The sequence below is a fragment of the Schistocerca serialis genome, chromosome 1 (genome assembly GCF_023864345.2).
Source record: "Schistocerca serialis cubense isolate TAMUIC-IGC-003099 chromosome 1, iqSchSeri2.2, whole genome shotgun sequence".
In the NCBI taxonomy this organism is placed as follows: Eukaryota; Metazoa; Arthropoda; class Insecta; order Orthoptera; family Acrididae; genus Schistocerca; species Schistocerca serialis.
Genome location: NC_064638.1, coordinates 91,946,421 through 91,969,198, shown reverse-complemented (window position 1 = coordinate 91,969,198; position 22,778 = coordinate 91,946,421). Strand labels below are relative to the sequence as shown.

The 22,778-nt window shown below is 37.3% G+C and overlaps 1 protein-coding gene across 2 annotated transcripts in view; it reads right to left on the bottom strand.

Moving 5' to 3' along the window:
* Window positions 1-2,049: 2,049 nt before the first annotated feature.
* The window catches only part of LOC126462433 (set1/Ash2 histone methyltransferase complex subunit ASH2-like), a 121,726-nt gene continuing 100,997 nt past the window's right edge, over window positions 2,050-22,778 (bottom strand). For both annotated transcript variants that reach the window (XM_050096073.1, XM_050096072.1), the window contains exons 10-11: window positions 16,042-16,293; window positions 2,050-4,448 (exon numbers count right to left, since the gene is read on the bottom strand). In XM_050096073.1, the coding sequence (XP_049952030.1) occupies window positions 4,344-4,448; window positions 16,042-16,293 (357 nt within the window). In that variant the 3' untranslated portion in view covers window positions 2,050-4,343. The remainder of the gene's footprint in view (window positions 4,449-16,041; window positions 16,294-22,778) is intronic.

Here is a 22,778-nt window from a genome sequence, read left to right as displayed (position 1 = left end):
AATAACTGCTGGAAACACAGAGTATGTGGCAAATTGTGAACAGTAATTGTCGTATTACAGTGTGATGCCTGAAACTATTATTACATCATAACACTTCTCTCTGTTAGTGATGACATGCTATGTCCTATTTGTTAGGAACTCTTGAATCCAGGTACACACTATATGCTTATATTTTGATCATAAGACAACTGCGCAGAGTTGCATCATTGCTTTGCAGTAGTCATGGACTTGGCAAACTTGTATGCTGTTATCTGCTTGCTTCTGAGTTTGGCCATCGGGTCCATTTGTCTTTCCCCTTTTGCGAATTTAGTTGATTTCCTATCTTAACACTTCTTGTTTCAATATCTGTCACTCTGATGTTTATGCAACAACTGAAAGGAGGAACTACATTATGGTCCTAATCTGTGAAATAATTTTTAAAAAAGATTTTGACCTTCTCTCTATTGTGCTCTGCTTTGGTGCCAGTATGGTCACTGTGACTGGTCAGATTCTTTGATCCATTCACTGATTCAGTACAAGATAGAAACTTCTTAGGACTTTCTTTGGGAGATGGGTAGATAGAATTTTATTTTTGACACTGATTTTGGCTTCATTCAGTTTTTGTTTGTCTGTAACGCTTTGGTTATGTTTAAATTTAAGATGATGCCCTCATTGCTTTTGGTCACAGCTTTTGAGCACTATTTTTGATCCACAGCAGCTCTTTCCCATCCTTCACAACTTTCCTGGGACCCACTTTACGAACCCTTTACAATACTCTTTAACTTCTTCCATTACATTCAGCTGCTTTCATGATTCTGCATCTTTCATGTCTGAACAACATAATGGACTAACAATAAGTGTTTGGGGAACCATTGGATACAAGAGGTGATCTCTTACAAACTGAGAATAATATGGTTAGAAACTGCTACACCTGGGAGGTTTAAGAGCCCATGGTATGGTCCTATGTTTCAAGTAGCTTCACTGCTCTCCTTGCTCGCATATTTGTCTGACATGTCACCCATTAAAGATGTCTAGAATAATGGCAGTCAGAAACTTGTTCAGCATGATCCATCAGCAACTAACATTGATTCTTTGTGGATTCATAAACAAACTGCAAGGTATGGAAAGTACTCGTAAAATAATCAGGCTCCCTTTGGCACATAACATGTCACTAAGAGGCTCTGATTGCTGCACTTCCCGGTTTCACACCATACTGCTTCCACAAAGTTAGAGATCATGTACAGTTCTGTAATCCAAATAATTTTTATATTGTGTACTTGGGATATAAATTCATTCATATTTATTCTTCCTGGTGCCTTAGAGATGAAAACAGGTGTAAAAGTTAACGTAACCACATAAACTTCCTTGTTATGTTAACATTATGTTTTTGCTGATGAATCTGAAAATATTAGTTTACCACCAGTAATGGAAGATGAATCTTCTGTATTTACATCCATATTCTGCAAACCACAGTGTAGTGCTTGACGGAGAGTAAATCCTATTGTATCAGTTACTGGGCTTTCTCCATTTCCATTCACATATGGATCATTTGATGAATGATTGCTTAAATGCCTTTGTGCATGGTGTAACTAGTATAATCTTGCCTTTGAAATCCCAGTTTTTAACAACGATAGCTCCTTGCACTGGAAAACATGACAGAAACAAATGAACAACTTTTAGCCAAGTATTCAGAGAACACTACTAATGAGCAGCACATCATGAAGCACCCCAAGAAGCCTAAACAATTTCGTTTTTATACTAATTAGTGGAGTTACTGTTAACAACTGCTGCTTGAAGAAGAAATAACAGAAGTATTAAAACTTGTACAAGACAACATGAAAGGAGAACTACCATTTAAGGCCACATGTCAGGAAAAACATAACAATGAGTTTATAATAGAACAGAAATAACAGAGCATCAGAGACATGATTTAAATGCCTGAGTAGTTAGTATTACTAATGACATATGCAGCCAATTACAAAATGCTGAGAAGTTGTAAAGTACAAAGAAGACAAAACCACAATAACACAACAAAAAGACAAAAAAGGGGCAGTAAAAAAGACAACAGAATGGAGTAGAATGCTTTGTTCAAAAGATACATTTTTATGTTACTTACATATTTTATTTCAATCCCTCCAGTGGCATAATTTTGTGTTTGGGTTGAACTTCTAGTTAGACAACATCACAAAAAGAAGTATTTTGCTGTAATTGGAATAACATGTAGACACAGGTCCATCAAATTATGGCCTCAAATAAATACCTCACAGCAGTTCTTCTTGCAATCTTTTGCTACAAAACTTGATGCATAATGAATTGATCCAGATTCTTTCCAGTTCCTCATAATATATGGCCCAAGAAACAGAAGATTTTCATTAAAGCAAATGGGATGACAGATGACGTTCACTTCTTTGATTACCAACCAACATTCTTATTCTTGTTCTTTTTACAAATCAGGATACACTCAGCATTATAATTTAATTCCACAACTTGAAAATAGCAATAATGTTTTTGTTGTATGACTTGACAGTCCACTTGTCGCAAATGTAGAAATACTTGAAAAACGCTAGTATCAATTAATCAAATATAGTAGTTTTTGATAATGCTCTATTCTACTATATCTTGGTAAATGTATTTTTGGGAATAAACCATAGGACAGTACTGCTTTTATGCTTTTCCTCATTTCAGGTGTCACTATCAGTTGACAGATTCTTAAGCTGACATAATTGAGATCCACACTAAATTATCATAAATTTGGCTCCCACATATGTTAAGTCCTCAAAACAGGTTAACTATTTTTACTCTCCAAAGTAAATTTGGAGGCTTCCCTTTAGAGTAGCACTGTATTATTCTTCCATTAACTGAGATATGACACTCTAATTCTCACTGTTCTCCTTATGGTATAACCTAGATACTTACTAAAAAGAGTTGTGCCCTTAATACATGACCCTGTCTTACAATCCTTGACACACTGAAACATTCTGATGAAACTTAAATACATATATACAGCTTTTTATCTACACTTAAAATTATGCTTTAGAAAAATACTATGATAATGAAACTTCCTGGCAGATTAAAACTGTGTGCCGGACTGCAATACCCTTTCTTCAAAGTGCTAGCCCTGCCAGGTATGCCAGGGAACTGTGTGAAGTTTGGGAAGTAACAGATGAGAAACTGGTGTAAGTAAAACAGTGAGGGCAATTTGTGAGTCATGCTGAATAGGTCAGTAGGTAGAGCACTTGCCTGTGAAAGGCAAAGGTACCAGGTTTGAGTCCCAATCTGGCACATGGATTTGTCAGGAAGTTCCAAATTGGCACACACTTCTCTGCAGAGTGAATATTCATTCTAATGCGATAATATCCGAATCAAACTTTACAAAAAGTAAAATTCTATTTCACATCCATACAGGTCAAAATAATGTAGAGAAAGCAGTAAATTAAACAAAAAGCCAGAATAATATTTTCCAAGTTTGTTCCTTCTTTCTTTTAATTAAGCACATTGTATGAAATATGTATGCTGCAACTACCTAGCTACAAGTGAATCCAACATTGGAAAAAATAGAATTACATGGTGAAATGAACTCCTTTCTTAAGTATTCAACAGAAGTACATTTAATAGAATGGGTCCTCTCTCAACATCAACTTTACCAAAGACAGTAAAATCTTAGTACTGGCAGTGTATGCAGTAAGCTCACACTGCATATAAAATACACAGTCAAGAAGCTTGATCTGTAAGCTGTTCCACAAGATTCTCAAAAGCTTTACACATTAAATTAAATCATTTGATTACAGAAGGTATTCACAAGCTGTATTTTCAAATCTCTATACAAAAATACACTACCATCCGAAAATGGCTTACAATCATTTATTTACAATGATTATATTGGAGATAAATGCAATTTTTTCTGGAAATATATAAATTCCCATATTATATACATATATATATCTGTAAATAACCATTGTTTCACAGAATCAACAAATTTAAGGCACAACATTAAAGTACAGCAGCCCTCACAGCTATCACATTTTGTTCCAGGTTGTTTCTAATGTTAAAACGTACAGTCATTTTACAAAGTGAAATGCAGTGAGTCACTAACTTCATGCACTGGAATTAAAATGGTGCTTTACACTCTGATCAATGGACATGATGCTCCATTGACACCAGAACAGAAAAAATATAAATATCATCACAGAATATAGTTTCAAGTATCTTATGTATATAATTTTACTGACATAGTATTCACAGCAAAACTAACATCACAAATATATATCACTTTGGCAATCAGCAAAATTATATTTTACAACTTTGCCAAAAAAAGCTCTTGAAAGTATCATAAAGTTGACAACAACTCCAATAACATGTAGCAGTTACGATCCATAAATGTCAAGACGGAGTCGCCCCTCATTTTCCGTTAAGTACAGGATGTCTGCTAAAGCTTGTTCACAAATGGCTTCCTCTGCTTTCTCAGACATCTTCAAAAAGAAAGACAAAATTATCTATTAGTATTAAAAGAAATTATGTACAAAAACACAATGTTTAATGTCTTGGGAAATCGTACTGTTACTCAAAGAGAGAGGTAATGGAAAAAGAAATAGGGGGACAATGACATACTCCAAGAATTTTTTGACAATAATAGAAATAGCTTACATCAACATAATTCAACAAGTGAATTACTAATCAACTGTGTAATAGCTCTTTCTTTTCTGTATTTTTTTTATTCAGTATTGTCTGGACCTCTTTCTCCTTTTCTCAATTCTTCAGTATTGTCATTAATATACACAAACATGTATTACACAAAGATAAACAAATTTGAATGTGGGCTTCAACAGCAAGAAACAAATTTGTATGTCTCACACCATGAAAATCAAATTGTAGCATTTGTACCTCATGAAATACCACTGCATGCCAATGTGAACAGTACTAAAACTTGGTATCATCAATTTCCTTTTCATCTCGTACAGTAAGCTCCCTTGATACAGGTTTCTAGGCAACTGTTCTGAATTCTTCCAATTTCCTAAACCTTCCCAGTCCTTTTCCTTCATCCCTCTTCTTTGCTCTTTAACCTCTCTGCCAAAAGAAGAAGCTGCTAGTTCCAAAACATGCATATGTCTTTAACCTTTGTATATGTTTTCTTCCGCCACTGCTTGGTGAGTAGATTTTTTTTATCTATTGAATTACATTATATTAAAAAAAAGTTTGGAAGCTCCAGTACTGAAAGACTTTTAGAAGACACGAGTACTGCAGCTCCCATTGTTGACGCCATCAGAAAGGTGCTGCTTAGAGAGTTACCAAGGAAGATTTTAAGCCAACAATAGGAGATTCAAATAAAATTAAACATTAACATCCTCATGATAAATTGTGACAATGATGACTGAAATATGAGAGACTGACTGGAGCAAATTTAAAAAAGAAAAGAACATAAAATGAGTATTTGACTCTTTGTAATATGGTTCACCACAGATCTAGGTATGATCACCTCATTGCCACGTAAGTTAAGAATATTAATTAACATCCATTCAACAGAAAAATTTTCTGAAAACCTTGCTACTAATCTTGTGTGGCTATTGTCACAGCAATGTCAAGTAATAATTAACCAACTCATCAAAAAGTATGACCATCAGAACACACATCAAGCAATTTCTGGCTCATGTGTATGTCAGGAAGCCATGGTAGCTTAACAGTGAATGAATATCACTGAAAGGCTTCGTTGTCAGTGTTAACTATTTACTAGCAATTTTAGTAACCATAAAAAGAGAAAAGGGAAACAAAGCTATTATTATATTCCATGAACACACTGCTTTATTGGAGGTACATGATTTCAATTTCACAAGGATTTCTTTTTAGAAGAACTTGATTGAGGCACATATCAAACATACTATTTGTTCTATTAAAAGCTGTCCAAAGCAGTATCCACGAAGATAAAAGAGAGACTAGTTAGTTACAATAAATGTAGGACAAAAGTTGAATACAGTTAAAGATGAAGATACTAAAAGCATTTATGATGAGATAAAAGAAATTATATAGTTTGTTAAGGCTGATGAGAATTTAATTATCATGGGGATATGAAGTTCATGAGCACGAAAGGGAAGGAAAAGGAAGAGAAGAGAATATAGTAGAAGGACTGAAAAGGGAAGCTGCTTTGTAGAATTTTAGACACAACACAATTCAGTCATTGCAAACACTTGGTTTAAGTATCATGAAAGAATGGTGTATAGGTGGAAGAGACTTAGAGACACCAGGAAGGTTTCAGACTGATCACATAGAGGAAAGACAGAGATCTGGAAACCACATTTCAAAATAAAAAGCATGTCCAGGGAAAAATGGGAATGTTGACCTTAATTTACTGATTATGAACTGCAGATAACGACTGAAGAAATTGCAAAAAGATATGAATTTAAAGAGATGGGATCTGGCTCAACTGGAAGAACCAGAGGATGTTGAGAGTTTAAAGCAGTCTTGAGAGACAAGCACTAGGAAATGATTGACTGAAGTAGGGGAAATGAATACAATAGAAGACAAATGGGAAACTTTGAGAGCTGAAACAGTGAAAACAGTATTGGATCAAAAGGGGGAAAAAAGTCCCAGAAGTGATTCTTGAATAACATATGAGATATTGAATTTTACTGATGAAAACAGAAAGTATAAATCAGAATGTAGAATGATAAATCTAGAATAGTTAGAAGAGAAATGCAAAGCTGTAGATGCATGCATGGCAATGGGAGACACAGAGGATGCATTTAGGTAAATTATAGAAACCTTTGGAAAAAGCACATCAGTTGCATGAATATCAACGGCATAGATGGCAAGTCAGTACACTATGTAAAAATACGGGAAAGTCAAATGGTGGAATGAACTGATAAAAGAGCTATACGTTAGAAACATTAATATTATGGAAAGACGAGAGGAAGTGCATAGGGATGAGATGGGAGACATGATACCGTGAGGATGATCTGACAGAATATTGAAAAACCCAAGTGAACACAAGGCACCTGTCATAGATTACATTCCCTCAGAATTATTGATTGATTCTTTGGGAGGCTGTGCCATACCAAAAGTACTTCACCTGGTATGCAAGATATATGAGACAGGCAAAATATGTTCTTATTTCAAGAAGAATGTAGTAATTTTAATTCAATAGAAGTCAGGTAACTCCGCTATACCAGTCACAAGCCCGGGACCTTGTCTTACAAGCATTGAGGAAGGAGGAGCAAGAGGAGTAACACCTCATAAAAAAACTGGGGTTCAGTTGGCCCAGCTGTTAGCACCCTGTAAGGGCCCCTGCTTAGGGTACAGGTGAAAACTGGTCAATGGCTTCCAAGGCAGATGAAGATGGTTGATACATTCTCAACGGCAAGGAAGGCGGAAGAACAACAAGAGGAATGTTGTTCTCCATAGCCTTGGAAGGCAACTAATCTAAGGGAGTAAACCTACTGGAGCTTACAACCTCGGTAGTAACATGATTAGGTCGTAACAATCCTAATCCACCCAACAGCATTTTCAACGAAAGCATGGAGGACAGACTTACGATTATAATTACCCCATGCAGTAGTCAATCCACCGTCGCCTTTGACAGCATTAGTGGGCCTTTGGATTCCGGGGAGCCCATACCAACATGTTACAAGGATGAGTTGGAGCATCCTGAAACCTTTAGAAACAAGATATGGCATAAATAATGCAACTGCTTCGCCATGCTGGATGTCAACTCCTTGCTCAAGATGGGCAAGCTGAAGCATCTGACAGACACTCTGACACAACACAAGATTCCTATCACAGCGGCACAAGAGACCAGGTATACAGATGAACATGCCTTGTAATCTCAGGGTTATCGAATCTTCAAGGGCAAAGTGGGATGAAGGAAGATGAAGAACATCCCTCACTTGGGAACTGGATTCATTGTCAGTAACAAAATACTTGATTCAGTTGTCAACTTCCATTCACCTAACAGTCGAGTGTCCCTATTAACATTTCGTTGCTCCAATAAGGTTTACACCATGGTGAATGTAAATATACCTATTAACCAGGACAACAAGAGAAACCCTGAAGGCATGGAGCAATTTTGGGAAGAACTCGAGGACACTATCGGCAAGATTCCAGAGCGGAATACAGTCATATTACTGGGTGATTCTAACGCCCAGTTAAGGAAAGAGCAGCGGAAGTATAAATATATAGTGGGGCAATAGCCAGCTCACATGTGCACTAACAGAAATGGAGAACGACTTGTGAGACACTGTAAAGCATTTAACATAAGTAATGAAATCAATGGCCTTTAAGCATCTACCAAGAAAACAGAGGACATGGACTTCACCCAATAAACTCCTAGGAGAGATTCAAATAGATCATATGGCCATTTCAAGGATGTCCTGTAGAGAAGTCCCCTAGGAATACAAGAAAGTCTCAAACTCCCAATCTTACCAAGTTTGACTTTGAAAAACTGAAAACGTGCAATATGCTTACAGAGTGAATGCAAGCACTAGATCATGAATTCAACAAGTGGGACCAACTAAGGGACAAATTAGTAAAAGCCACAACAGAAGTCGCTCCACTAAAGAAGCAAAAGAAACATGAGTGCTGGACAAGAACCTGAGACCAAGTGATTGCAAAGAGACAAGCAGCTTGGCTAAGATGGAGCTCACAGAAGTCCGAAACAAATAAGATGAAGTTCATAGAACAGTGCTGGCTAACTGGCAAAATCATCAGGAAAGTTAAACGTCAGTACATTCAGGATCAATAACTCAATTAGATGAAGATTTCAAGAAGAATAATACTAGAAACTTTTACCAAACTTTCAAGAGAAACCTTAGAAGCTATGCCCCACCCAGCTTATACTTCAAAGAACCAGATGGAAACATAGCCTATAATGACAAAGACAACTGCCGCATATTGGCCAAATATTTTGAGAATCTCATCAACTGTGAGTCCCCTAAAACCTCCTTTATCTATTAAGACAGTCCCACACAACCAAACTCTCACCCTCCAACAGAAGAAGAAGTGAAAAACATCATTTAGTCTTTGAAGAATAGCAAAGCACCAGGAGAAGACGCTATAGTTGCACAACTGTGGGAGCAGGCTGGAGACAAAGCAATCAACAAGTTGACCGAGATTCTACAGAACATTTGGGACACTGAGAAATTACCAGATGACTGGACATCTGCTATGATCCATCGCTTACACAGAAAGGGTGATTTGACTGACATCAACAATTATAGAGGGATCTCATTGATACCAGTCACCTATAAAATATTACTTAAGACATTATTGAACAGAGCTGAACCCCAAATGGACCAAAACTTGGAGATTATCACGGTGGTTTTAGAAAAGGACGTTCTTGTGCTGAACAGATCCTTAACTTGAAGTCAGTATTAAGTCAAATTAAACTAGCAAAATAAACAGTACATAGTTTCTTCATTGACTTCAATAAAGCATATGATTCAATCAACAGACATACTCTTATGAGAATTTTGCAGGAAACAGGCCTGGGCCAGAAAACCCACAGCCTTATCCTAAAGAACCCGAGTAACACTAGATCATGAGTAAAGTTTAGGGGAACACTTTCAGAAACCTTTGACATAAAGACAGGCGTTAGACAGGGAGACGGACTTTCACCTCTTCTCTTCAACTGTGCACTGAATAACATGATCAGAGAGTGGTGAAAAGAAATGGAAGTACAAAATATACTGAGCAATGTTTACCTGGGACGCAAATGGAAAGGACTAGTAGTAGAATGTTTAGCTTTCACAGAAGATCTGTCACTTATAGCAAGCTCAGTGTAAGTAGCAGCTCAATATGCTCAACCACCAGGCTGTCAAGGCAAGACTTCAATTGTCACTAGAAAAGACAAAATACCTCACCAACATCAATGATACTCCCACTGAACTACAGCTGAAACAAGGTCAAATTGAGAAAGTTAACAGATTCAGGTATCTAGGAGAATTGTTGGAACATCATCTATCAAAAGGAACAGTACTAACAACCCAGATAAATAAGTTACAATTAGCATATTGATTAACCAAGAACATCTATAATAAGAAATACCTATCTCACAATTGCAGACTAAAACACTACCAAACAGTTATCCACCCTGAAGCCCTATATGCCTCAGAATGCTTGAATCTGAACAGGAAAGGCTTGACAGATAAACTAGAGATTCAGGAGAGGAAGATCCTGAGAAAAATTCTGGCATCAGTCAAAACAGATGGTGAGTACAGAAGACAATCAAACCGGGAGCTATATATCATACCGAGAAAATCACGGGTGTAGCCAGGAAGAGACATCTCGCTTTCTATGGACATATCACAAGGATGGACCAAACAAGACTAACCAAACGACCTCTCAACTACTGGAAGAGCTGGAAGACACCATGGCTGATAGAAGTCAAGAAAGACATCCAGGAACTGATCTTAACTGAAAGTGACATTAGAAACTGAGTACTTCTCAGAAGCATACTAAAAGAAAAGAGCTTTCAGGACAGATCACCCAGTAAAAAGACTGGCGCCCTTTGGACAAAGGAGAAACATAGACAGCTAATGTGGGATTACTGGGCAAACATCAAGTCCCTCTCCAGGCTGAAAAGTTGAATATCGTGGTCCTTAGCTGGCCCATTCGAAAAAAGAAGGAGAAGAACAAGAAGAAGAAGGCAGGTATGACTGTTACTAAACCACCAGTTTAATAAGTTGTGGTTGCAAAATAATAACATCAATTGTCCATAGAAAAACAAAAAGACTGGTATCTCAAGGAAGATTAGTTTGGGTTAGACAGAAATGTAGGAACACATGAGGCAATAGTTGAAAAGGGAGTGATATAGGTTTGTAACCTATCCCCCATGTTATTCAGTCTTACATTGAGCAGGCAGTAAAAGTAACCAAACAGAAATTTGGAAAAAGTGTTGATGTTCAAGGAGAAGAAATAAAAGTTTAATGTTTGTTAATAACATTGTAATTCTTTCAGAGATGGCAAATGACCTGGAAGACTAGATGAACAAATGTATAATGTTTAGAAAGATGAACCTCAATAAAAGCAAAACAAGGGAAATGAAATGTAGTCAAATGAAATCACCTGATGTTGAAGGAATTAGAATAGGATATTATACACTAAAATCAGTGGACAAGTTTTGTCATTTGGACAGTAAAACAATTGATGATGGCCAAAACAGAGAGCATATAAAATGCAGGCTGGCAATAGAAGCAAATTGTTTCTGAAGTGTGCAGATTTGTAAATGTAATCACCACTCACAGATTAGGCGTGTTCTGAGTTGCTCACTGCTGCCTAGAAGGTGTACATGAAGCAGTTTATGATCATGGGACTTGCCATCAGTATGTCACCATCCCTTCAGCCATTATTGCCAGCAGATGAATCTTGGTGGTGCCACTGCTTCTTTATTCAAACAGTTCCTCATTTGGTTTCATGAGTCTGATAGGTCCTGTTCCATGCCTAAGAACCTCAGAAAAATATGAGGTGGTACCAGGGCTCATACCTTCTACACCAAAGGCAGCAATGTTAAACATTTGGCTATGGAGCAGGTAAACTTGTAAGGAACTGAAATAAGGAAGTGAAACATGGAATCTAAATGGTGCAAACAAGAAGAGAATACAAGTCTCTGAAATGTAGTGCTACAGAAGACTGCTGAAGATACAACAGATTGATCAAATAACTAATGACGAAGTACCGAATCAAACTGGGAAGAAAGGAAATTTACAAGAGCAGTTGATTAAAAGAAGTGATAAACTGATACGACAAATCCTCAGGTGTAAAGAAGTATTCAGTTTGGTAATGGACGGAAGAGTTAGTGGTAAAAATATCAGGAGTAGCACAAGTACAGCAATAATAGAAATTCCTGGATGGACTATTGGTAAAATAAGAGAATAGCAGCCACTCATCTGTTGCAGACTGAAGTGTGAGGTAGAGAGAAAAACAAGGTTTAGCTACAGTAAGCAGATTTAAGTGGAAGTATGTTGTGATAGTTATGCAGAGATGAAGATGCTTACAGATGATAGATTAGCACGGTGTGCTGCGTCAAACCAGTCTTTGTAATGAAGACCACAGTGAAGACATTGTGAAATAGATTTTTTTTCTATTACAGGTTAAGATACAGAAGAAAGCCGACGCCAGCAATCATTACACTAGATTACATATCCACAGTATAGGTAAGAGATGACAGAGAAAATAATATATGAAGATATCTGAAGAAATAATATACTGCATGAATGAAACTGAGAATTGAACTGTCAGGGGATAATGGAAATGAAAAGGAGGCTGAATTTCTTATGTGAGTTAATAAAGACTTTTAATTGTGCAAACATGGCATACAACCTAACAGGTTACAACAATATGGGTTGGGGAAAACCCAACAGTTAGTTTTACTGTTATTTATGTGGTAGGAGGCAGAAAATCACTTTGTATTTCACATGACAAAAATGAATTTTATAAGTTGGTACAGTAAAGGTAACCAAAGAAGTGTTTTTCAGGTTTTTGCTCTTAAATCACTTCTTTTCCTGACAAATACTAAAGCTTTTTTAAATATTGCAGTACCCAGAAAGAATTAGTAAAATTCAGTAAAAATTCAAACAATGTGTGCCACAGCACAATAAATAATTCAGATAGTGGAGGACTAGCATGCAGACTGCATGAGTAAATGAATTCCATCATCAGTGTATTTGGATGTGTCCCACAATGATGGCTATAACTGTGTTAGATCCTTTGATGGTGACTGCACTCAGGCAACATGCAACATTGAGTGGGATGCTGAGTGAATATACAACACCATGAAGAATGGTTAAGAGCACCATTCTGTGTGCAGAATGTAGTATTGACTCCTGCAGCCACCATAGCTGATGCTTAGTGAATTTGTGCATAATCACATAAACCATGTGGAGAGAGATTCCTCTAATATCAGTCAACTAAGTTTGGATTCTCTGATTCCAGCAAATGGGAGCTCCACATCAGGGCTGTTCAAGAAGTTGTTGGGCAAACAACTGTTCATGGTAGCTCAATTGCTAGAAAGTTGCATTTGCAGTAAAATGGGATAGTCAGACATAATTATGAAGTGCAGAGGAATGGCCATTTGTCAGGTGCAGCATAGCCTTAGATATGAGGACATAGAATTACAGGCAAGTGTTTAAAGTAGTGAGTAGTACTTTTTAATAGATGAAAAGCATCATTATGGCTGGGAAAGTAACTTTAAAGTGAAGGTCAGACATACCAACATCAGTTTACAACATGTCAGTACAGGAGACCTAGATGTTTATGGGATACGATCATGTTTGAAATGTTTAATGTCCAAAAAATTTCAGTTTACAGTAACATTACAACACCTTCCACACAAAAGATTATGAACTCTTAGAAGGCCAAGATTGACAAGCAATGATGCAAAAATTAAAGAAAGCACTGTTAAGCCATGGGATTGAAGTAATATTCATCATGTCAGAGCAGAGAAATAAAGGCCTAAACTATTTTCACGTTCAGACTGCAATAAGAGGTTCAAGATGATTCTCTCTTTGTAGAACAGACAGCTGGGAAATGGAAACACTGCTCATTCCTCCAAGCTGTCACCTTTAATGATAGGAGCAGAGTATCGAAATATGTTCATTGATCTTCTCAGCAAATCTGAGATTTATTTAAAGGATTTTGAGAAGTTAAATGAGAACTTCTGTTTTCAATTGATGTTACTTCTGTTTTCAATTGATGTTAATAATGTGGAAACTGAGATACAGTTGGAATTTATAGACCTACACTATGACAAGCAGTGGTGTGACAAGTTTCATAACAAAATTAATCATGCAGACTTTTTTAAAAATGTTCCTCAAGAAAAGTTTCCATGACTTTACAAGTTTGTGACTACAATTATGATGATGTTTGGACCTACATACATGTGTGAGCAACTTTTTTCCACAACGAAGAGAATGAAATGTACCCAGAGAAGCTTACTAGCAAACATTACCATATTTAAAAATTTGTCTCTGAATTAGCAGTGCTCAGAAAGCAGTATCAGATATCGTGGCTTTTGTTAAAAGCAAAATTAGTAATATTCATTTATATCCTGTTACTTTATACTTAATGTCTGGATAAATGGTCACACAGTACCAGCTAATATCAATTTCAATTTTGTCCAAAAACAGTAGTCATTATAAAGTGGTATCAGTCATTAGAAAACCATGTTTTGTACTTAGCTATATGATATTTTTCGTTTCATCAGAATATTAAGAGATGTAAGTTTCACTTCACTGTAATTTCTCATTGATACTACAATCTCAGAAAATAAATGTGCCATGAAGCAAATTACTTAACTGTGAAGTAAATCTCAGTACAACATAAAGTTAGCAGCTGTAGAATTAGACTCACTGACAACCATATCTCTTGAGAAGCTATCTTGTTCTGATTCCACATTCTCCTCCCCCTTCTCCACTATCAGTTGCTGGGAGCCTACCATTTGCTCACAGCTGAGGCACGAGCACGAACCAGCTCACATGAGCAGATCAGTGAACAGCCTGCTTCACATCATACTTAATTCTTAGAGCCAGGGATCATGAACAGTTTTATACTTTTAATCACTTGCGTATGGTCATGACAATAATCTGCGGTGGAAAGTTCATTTCAGTTACACATTGCAATCTTCTGAAAATAAACTTCTGTGTATATCAATGACTTATCACTGAATGTACTAGAAAGCTCAAAGCTTTTTTATTTGCTGAAGATACAAGCACAATGCAACAAAATTGTAAAAACTGTTAAAGTGGCACAAAAGTTTGTCTTATTACAAGTTTCGAACCATCAATTAATATACACAAACTTCCATGCAACTTCAGTAGTATTTTACAATTTTGTTAAATCATTTCAAGTTGCTGCCATGTTGCTATCTAGCATGGTGGAAGTAAGTAAACAAGTATAGCACTTAGTGATTCAGGTAGGAAACTAAATAATGTGCATTTAGACCATATGTGTAGTTAATTTATGAATCTTGTGTCAGAAACCATTTAGTAAGCTATGAATTTTCACACTGATGTTCCAATTGAGTTAAACTCCTGCAAGGAACTCCCATATAGAAGAAAAGAGGTTTCCCACAAGGAAGCCTTCACATGGGAATGTTTGAAAGGAACAGCTGAATACATTCATGAACACAAAATAAAAATAGGTCCACAAGTATGGAGCATATTCTCTTTTACAGTTCAGAAACATGTGCTTTAACCAGTAATGTACAATTTCAAAGTCTATAAGAATTAAAGTAAGTTAATGACAACTCACATGTTTTTACAGAGTGCGTGTTTCCTCTTGAGAAACTACTCTTGTTCTCAATAGGAATACTGAATATCCATTTAACTTGGTTGAATTGGAATTACGGAAATACTGTTAGTATAATGAGACTCAGAACTGTTACCCAACCCAGTCATCCTGATTTGGATTGTCCTTGGTTTTCCTAAATCATTACAGATGAATGCTAGACTGGTTCTGAGTAACAATCCATGGCCATCACCTTCTCAATTCCCTACTCATTACAAGTAATTTGAAAGTAACATTTTATACAGCCCTAGCATTATTATTTTATTATTATTATTATGGAAATTAACTTTTTTACAGTCATAATATTATTATTATTATTATTACAAATTTCTTATGATACCATTATTAGGATATCTGAGTGTTTTTTGACCAAAAATGAAACATACATTACAAACTTAACACAAACAAAACAGGCTTTCCCAAATTAACTGGAATTATTAATGTACCTTTCTTGCCACGTACAAGTTTTTTTAGTGTTTTTATTCATGATCTGGCTTGCACATTTGAGCTTCCATCCACAAAAATGTTCACTTCAGTTTGTTATCATAAAATCACAAAATAAATAAATACGAAATAAATTTAAACACCTTTTTGTGTCTACCTGGGAAGAAACTGTGATCAATAAGCACACTAACAACAGACACTTGCGTGGTACAGTATATGAAACTTTATCAGACCAATAGAGAAACATATACTATTGGGGAACAAGAACAGTATGGCAAAAATGATGAAGCAATAGAAAACTGTGTATTTGCATCACTCACAGAAAAGGAAAGGTATAATTCTTATACTTACTGGTCTGAATGGAAAGTCAGTTGGTGGAAATTTAAAATTTGGTCCAAAATTTACAGAAACGGTAGAACTTTTATGCAGTGAAAGTGATGGATAATATGAACCACCATATATATCTGTAAAAGCAACACCCTGTGAGACACCATTTTTGTAAAAGATCAGCTTACTTCCAGGAATAATTTTAAGCTGCTTCAGTTTTTCATTGACTGTATCTTTTTCTTCATAGTAGAGGTGGCTCTTGAATTTCACTAGAGGCTGTAAAGAAAAGAAGGTATTTGTAATGTAACTAGTCTTAACCTAATTTCACATAGACTTTTTGTCAACAACATAATTCATGTGGTCTTATAAATCTTGTTTATTGATTTGTACCTCAAGAGGCACAAATCATACATGGGCCAGATGCAAAAACCTGTAGCACTTCCTCCATGTAATAAATGTAGTTATTTAAGATTAATAGCAGATATAAATAAATTGAACAGTAATATATTCTCTTCCACATACACAGGGTGTTCAAAAAGAGTGTTAAATACTTTGAGAGGTGGTAATACTAATTGAAACAAGAAAAATAAGTCCAATAAACATGGGTCCAGAAATGCATAATTTCTGCAATAAACACGTGTTTACAGGAGGTGTTCAACATGGCATCCATTCATGATAAAGCATCCCTCTGCCTTCCGGCACAAGGAATGATGCAGCCTTTGAAGTATACGCAGCTGTTGTACCTGCTGGCATGCAGTGAAGATGTGGCCCTGTAGTATCCGCACGTTACTGACTGGCATGGGGTAGACCAATTTTTTCAAGTGTCCCCATAACCAAAAGTCTACAGGATTGAGGTCTGGGGAAGAAGTAGGCCAAGGTGTGCATCCCCCCCCCCCCCCCTTACAGATATTCGCACACATTATGATGGTGAATGTGTGCTGGTGCACCATCATCCATGAATCACATTTGTATTCGTTGCTGGAATGGCACAGCCTCCTGCACGGTGGGCAATACATTAATGATCCTTTGACCTTACAGCCTTAATGCACTTTATATGACATGGGGTACAGAAACTGTTCCCAAATAAGATACTGAGACATGCCTTCTGCAGCTGCTTCTAATCAATACACAATGCTCCCTGGGGTTTCTTTCAATGAATGTAGCACATGGTCCTCCATGTCTGGTGTGAGGAGTGAGCAGGGCCTTCCACCATCAGTCTTTCGAGATGCAAGGGTACCTGTGTCCTTCAGAAACTGGAAAAGTCTGCCAAACAGCTTGTCAGAGGGTACTCTGCACTGTGGAAATTTTTCAGCACAGAGGATTTGGGCTCATAGGCTACATTTGTTTACTAAAACATAGCAGAATATCATGTCTGCGATTTCACTTGTCAGTTAGTAAGCTACCATTGCTAATAAGTGGTGGAAGAGAGAAAATGTAAATGCACTACACCATTTGTATGTACAAACAACACAATAACAGTAAACAAATAAGTGAATTCACATTTGAAAGAAGGTAAAACACCACAATATGTACCCAGGGTTGACAGTATTGTACAATAAGGCACACAAACACGGTGAAAACTAATGTAGGCTACAGTATGACTCAAACCACACAACTGACTTCAGACCACCTGATGGTACGAAGAGTAATGTGAGTAAACATTATAATACCCTGCTGACACATTTGATAAAGCACAAATGCAATGACTGTGCTAATATCTGCAACCAATTGTCGTACAGCTCTTCCTATAAACACATGTTTATCTTGGAAAGCACGCATTTCTGGACCCGTGTTTATTGGACTGATTTTCCTTGTTTCGATGAGTACTACCACCTCTCAAAGTATTTGACACTTTTTTTTAAATATCCTGTATATTTCATCAGACGTGTAACTGCTAACATTTTTGATGAAGTTGTATAGAATGGAGTTGAGAGAATCATTAAATCAGCTTCAAAACTGTCTTACTGCAAGACTGTGAAACTACAAGGAATGTGAAATCATACCATGAGCAAGTTGCATGTAACTGCTTTCAAAATACAACATGTGGGGTAGACTTTAGGCTGCAATGTACTTGATGCAATTTTATCAGTTGCTTTTCCTCCATTCTGGCCATTACCATCTTCATTCCCTATTCATTATGCATTCATATCTTTATTTATTTTATGTAATAAAATGTTTAATGCATATGTGATAATGTTAAAAGTGGTTCTTCTAAATAAACAATTAAACCAAAGCAAGTAACTATGTCTGAGTTGTTGGTAATAAATATCTGTTATGATTATAATCTTGGGGAGAAAGTGTAATGCACCTCCTTTTTCACATCACATTTTAATGTTGGATGTTCTCCAGAAAACAATATTACTTTGAAGGCACTAATATGATCTAAGGATAGTTGCTAATGACAACTTAAACATAATTCTATGGAGTACCTGTGCAATTTTGTTGGTGAATAAAAATATTTTAATAAAAGAAATCACAACATACTTCTCTGTTGCAACATTATGTCATATTTTAAGTAGCATCTTTTGCCCCCTTTGCCTATAATCAGTGCTGATAATACAAGTGCCATTTTTGTCACCAGTAACCTACTGCAGCACTACAATATGAAAAGCCGAGGTTGAGAGGTGAAATTCTGATTCAAGACACTGCAGTGTAAAATCTGTTTTGCACAAGTGGGCTTCTTGTCAAAATTGACTACTTATGGTGGGTGCCCACCATATGACAGCAAGTAAATCAGCTGCCAATCCTGTCATGAGTAGGTTTGTGATGTCAATAATCAATTGATTATGCTGAGTGTAGTCTTCTAACATCCTGAGTGTTAAACAGGTGAAGGTGGCATCATCTCCTAACATAAGATGTTAATCAATTCTCATTTCAATCACTCATGTTATAGTAAAGATGACATGTTGAGTTGCAGACAGGCACAATGAAAAGACTGCTCAATCATGTATACACAAGTTGTGCTTGCTTGTGTAAATGTGTGTGTGTGTGTCTTCTTTTCTTTTCTGACGAAGGCTTCAGTCCAAAGCTAAGTCTATAACAGCCTTTATGTTGTGCCCATCTGCAACTTAACATGTCATCTTTCCGTTGGGTAGCAAATCTATCCTTTTCATAATATTTTTAATATTTCAACCTGGACTTTACATTGTTTCATGTTATAGTAATTGATTTTGCAGTTTTACGTCTTTTCAATCTTCATTTAATTGTTTGTTTTGTTTTCACGAGACACTGCAAAGATCACATGAAAAATTTATATTTTTCCTGCATTAGGTTTTGCAATATCTGGGCAAAGAAAAGACCTACATTGTAGATAAGAAAGAACATAAACCGATGAAAATGTTTCAGCAGTAAAAAATCAGCACTACTCAAGGAGAAGAAAGATGTTGGATGTTAATTGGCCCTTCATAAGAAAACACGGCACAAAAGGATAAAGTAAAAACGTGCAGTGTAGTGGTTTCTAAATACAGTTTGATGTGTTTATACAGGGTGCTACAAAAAGGTACAGCCAAACTTTCAGGAAACATTCCCCACACACAAATAAAGAAAAGATGTTATATGGACATGTGTCCGGAAACGCTTAATTTCCATGTTAGAGCACATTTTAATTTCATCAGTATGTACTGTACTTCCTTGATTCACCACCAGTTGGCCCAATTGAAGGAAGGTAATGTTAACTTTGGTGCTTGTGTTGACATGCGACTCATTGCTCTACAGTACTAGCATCAAGCACATCAGTACGTAGCATCAACAGGTTAGTGTTCATCACGAACGTGGTTTTGCAGTCAGTGTAATGTTTACAAATGCAGAGTTGGCAGATGCCCATGTGATGTATGGATTAGCAAGGGGCAATAGCCGTGGTGCGGTATGTTTGTATCGAGACAGTTTTCCAGAACGAAGGTGTCTCAACAGGAAGACGTTCGAAGCAATTGATCGGCGTCTTAGGGAGCACGGAACGTTCCAGCCTATGACTCGCGACTGGGGAAGACATAGAACGACGAGGACACCTGCAATGGACGAGGCAATTCTTCATGCAGTTGCCGATAACCCTAATGTCAGCATCAGAGAAGTTGCTGCTGTACAAGGTAACGCTGACCACGTCACTGTATGGAGAGTGCTATGGGAGAACCAGTTGTTTCCGTACCATGTACAGCGTGTGCAGGTACTATCAGCAGCTGATTGGCCTCCACGGGTACAATTCTGCGAATGGTTCATCCAACAATGTGTCAATCATCATTTCAGTGCAAATGTTCTCTTTACGGATAAGGCTTCATTCCAACGTGATCAAATTGTAAATTTTCACAATCAGCATGTGTGGGCTGACGAGAATCCGCACGCAATTGTGCAATCACATCATCAACACAGATTTTCTGTGAATGTTTGGGCAGGCATTGTTGTTGATGTCTTAATTGGGCCCCATGTTCTTCCACCTATGCTCAATGGAGCATGTTATCATGATTTCATACGGGATACTCTACCTGTGCTGCTAGAACATGTGCCTTTACAAGTACGACACAACATGTGGTTCATGCACGATGCAGCTCCTGCACATTTCAGTCAAAGTGTTCGTACGCTTCTCAACAACAGATTCGGTGACCGATGGATTTGTAGAGGCGGACCAATTCCATGGCCTCCACGCTCGCCTGACCTCAACCCTCTTGACTTTCATTTATGGGGGCATTTGAAAGCTCTTGCCTATGCAACCCCAGTACCAAATGTGGAGACTCTTCGTGCTCGTATTGTGGACGGCTGTGATACAATATGCCATTCTCCAGGGCTGCATCACCGCATCAGGGATTCCATGCGGCAGAGGGTGGATGCATGTATCCTCGCTAACGGAGGACATTATGAACATTTCCTGTAACAAAGTGTTTGAAGTCACGCTGGTACATTCTGTTGCTGTGTGTTTCCATTCCATGATTAATGTGATTTGAAGAGAAGTAATAAAATGAGCTCTAACATGGAAAGTAAGCGTTTCCGGACACATGTCCATATCTTTGTGTGTGAGGAATGTTTCCTGAAAGTTTGGCCGTACCTTTTTGTAACACCCTGTATGTATATATTTTGTCAAGCAAATAATTATTGATATTTTGAAATGTTTGAATGACAATTTTCCTCTTCCTGCAGTTCTCAGTAGTGTGGTGAATTTATCATACGACCTTTATTAAAAATGTACACTATGAATTTTGCTCTGGTTATTGCTAGTTCCTTAATTCTGTTACTATTTATAAGAAGTTAGGTCCCTCGCAATCTCAGTTTCATCATTCAGGTAGCAAACTGCACAGCAAGCAACTCTTGCAGCCGCACGGTCTGAGGCATATTGTCACGGTCCGCGCGTCTCCCCCCATCAGAGGTTCGAGTCCTCCCTCAGGCATGGGTGTGTGTGTTGTTCACAGCGTAAGTTAGTTTAAGTAGTGTGTAAGGACTGATGACCTCAACAGTTTGGCCCCATAAGACCTTTCCACAAATTTCCAATTTTTCAACTATTACAATATGCACCACTCTGACACCGACATGTAAACAAAAACAGTCATAAGATGCACCACTCTGGCAGCAACTTGTAAACAAAAACAATCACTCATAATAGGCAAATCTTATTACAGGAATAATATGCAGTAGACTCACTTGCCACACCAAGTCAATCACTCTCTCTCTCTCTCTGCTCTGTAAAGTTAGATAGCAACCTCTGGAAGGTCTGATGATAGAGTACAATGCTAGCACAGGCACAAGTGTTTTGGAGCACACTGTTTGAGTGTCACTGTTGTGGGCTCCACAGCAGACAAACCCTCCGTGTTCTCATGATGACCCACAAACATTGTCAATTATGACTGAAGCAAGCACAGAATCATTGAGATAGAGCAATGAGAATGTATCACCAAGCTAGATGAATTGCATTTCTCATTACATCAGGTCAGTGTCCCTGTCTGGATGCATCATCATCCTGGCAAGCTGCGACTCACAATATTCACAGAGCTGTAGGAGCAGTCTTATGTTATGGAAGACATCAACTGGGTTTCCATCATACAAGTGATAGTAATCCAAGAAACCATGACATCTGTGGACTGTGTGAAGATATTGTGGATCATCTGCATTCATTCATGCTTGATATCCCCGCACTGGTGAAGGTGCTTCCCAGCAGGAGATATGTGTCCATGTCACAGGGCCAGAATAGTGCTAAAGTGGCCTGAGGAGCAATTAAGTAACTAATGTAGATGTCTTGGCCACCAATTATGACTGCTTTGAACTAGAGGAACACGTCTGGGGCACTGACGGGGGCTACCTTCACATTCAGTCACCAGCCCATAATTCATAGGATCTGCATGATCTGTGGGTACACATCTGCTGCCATATAACTCCAAGAACCAACCAAGGGCTCATAAAATTCATACCACATAGAATTGCTGCTGTATTGTGTTCCGAATGTGGACAACAAGCTGGAAGTCAAAATGTTTAAGCCAATCAGTGTATATCCGTTAAAGGAAAACAGCACAGAAATTTCACTATTAATGATAAATGTCAAGACTGAAAAGCTTCAGAGTCTTATACAAAATTAAACTAAAACTGACCTTTATAAATGCCACAGTACAGAAAATGGTTATTAATGATGTAGCTGATGGTGTATCGTAACTATTGTCTGCTTAGTAAAAAAAATAGTTTGACCTTTCATCTATACAAATTTTGAAGGAAAAAGTGCACTACATTATATTTGAAATTTCTAGAATAGAAATGATTGCTCAGGCAGCTATGTATGAAAAAGTACTGGG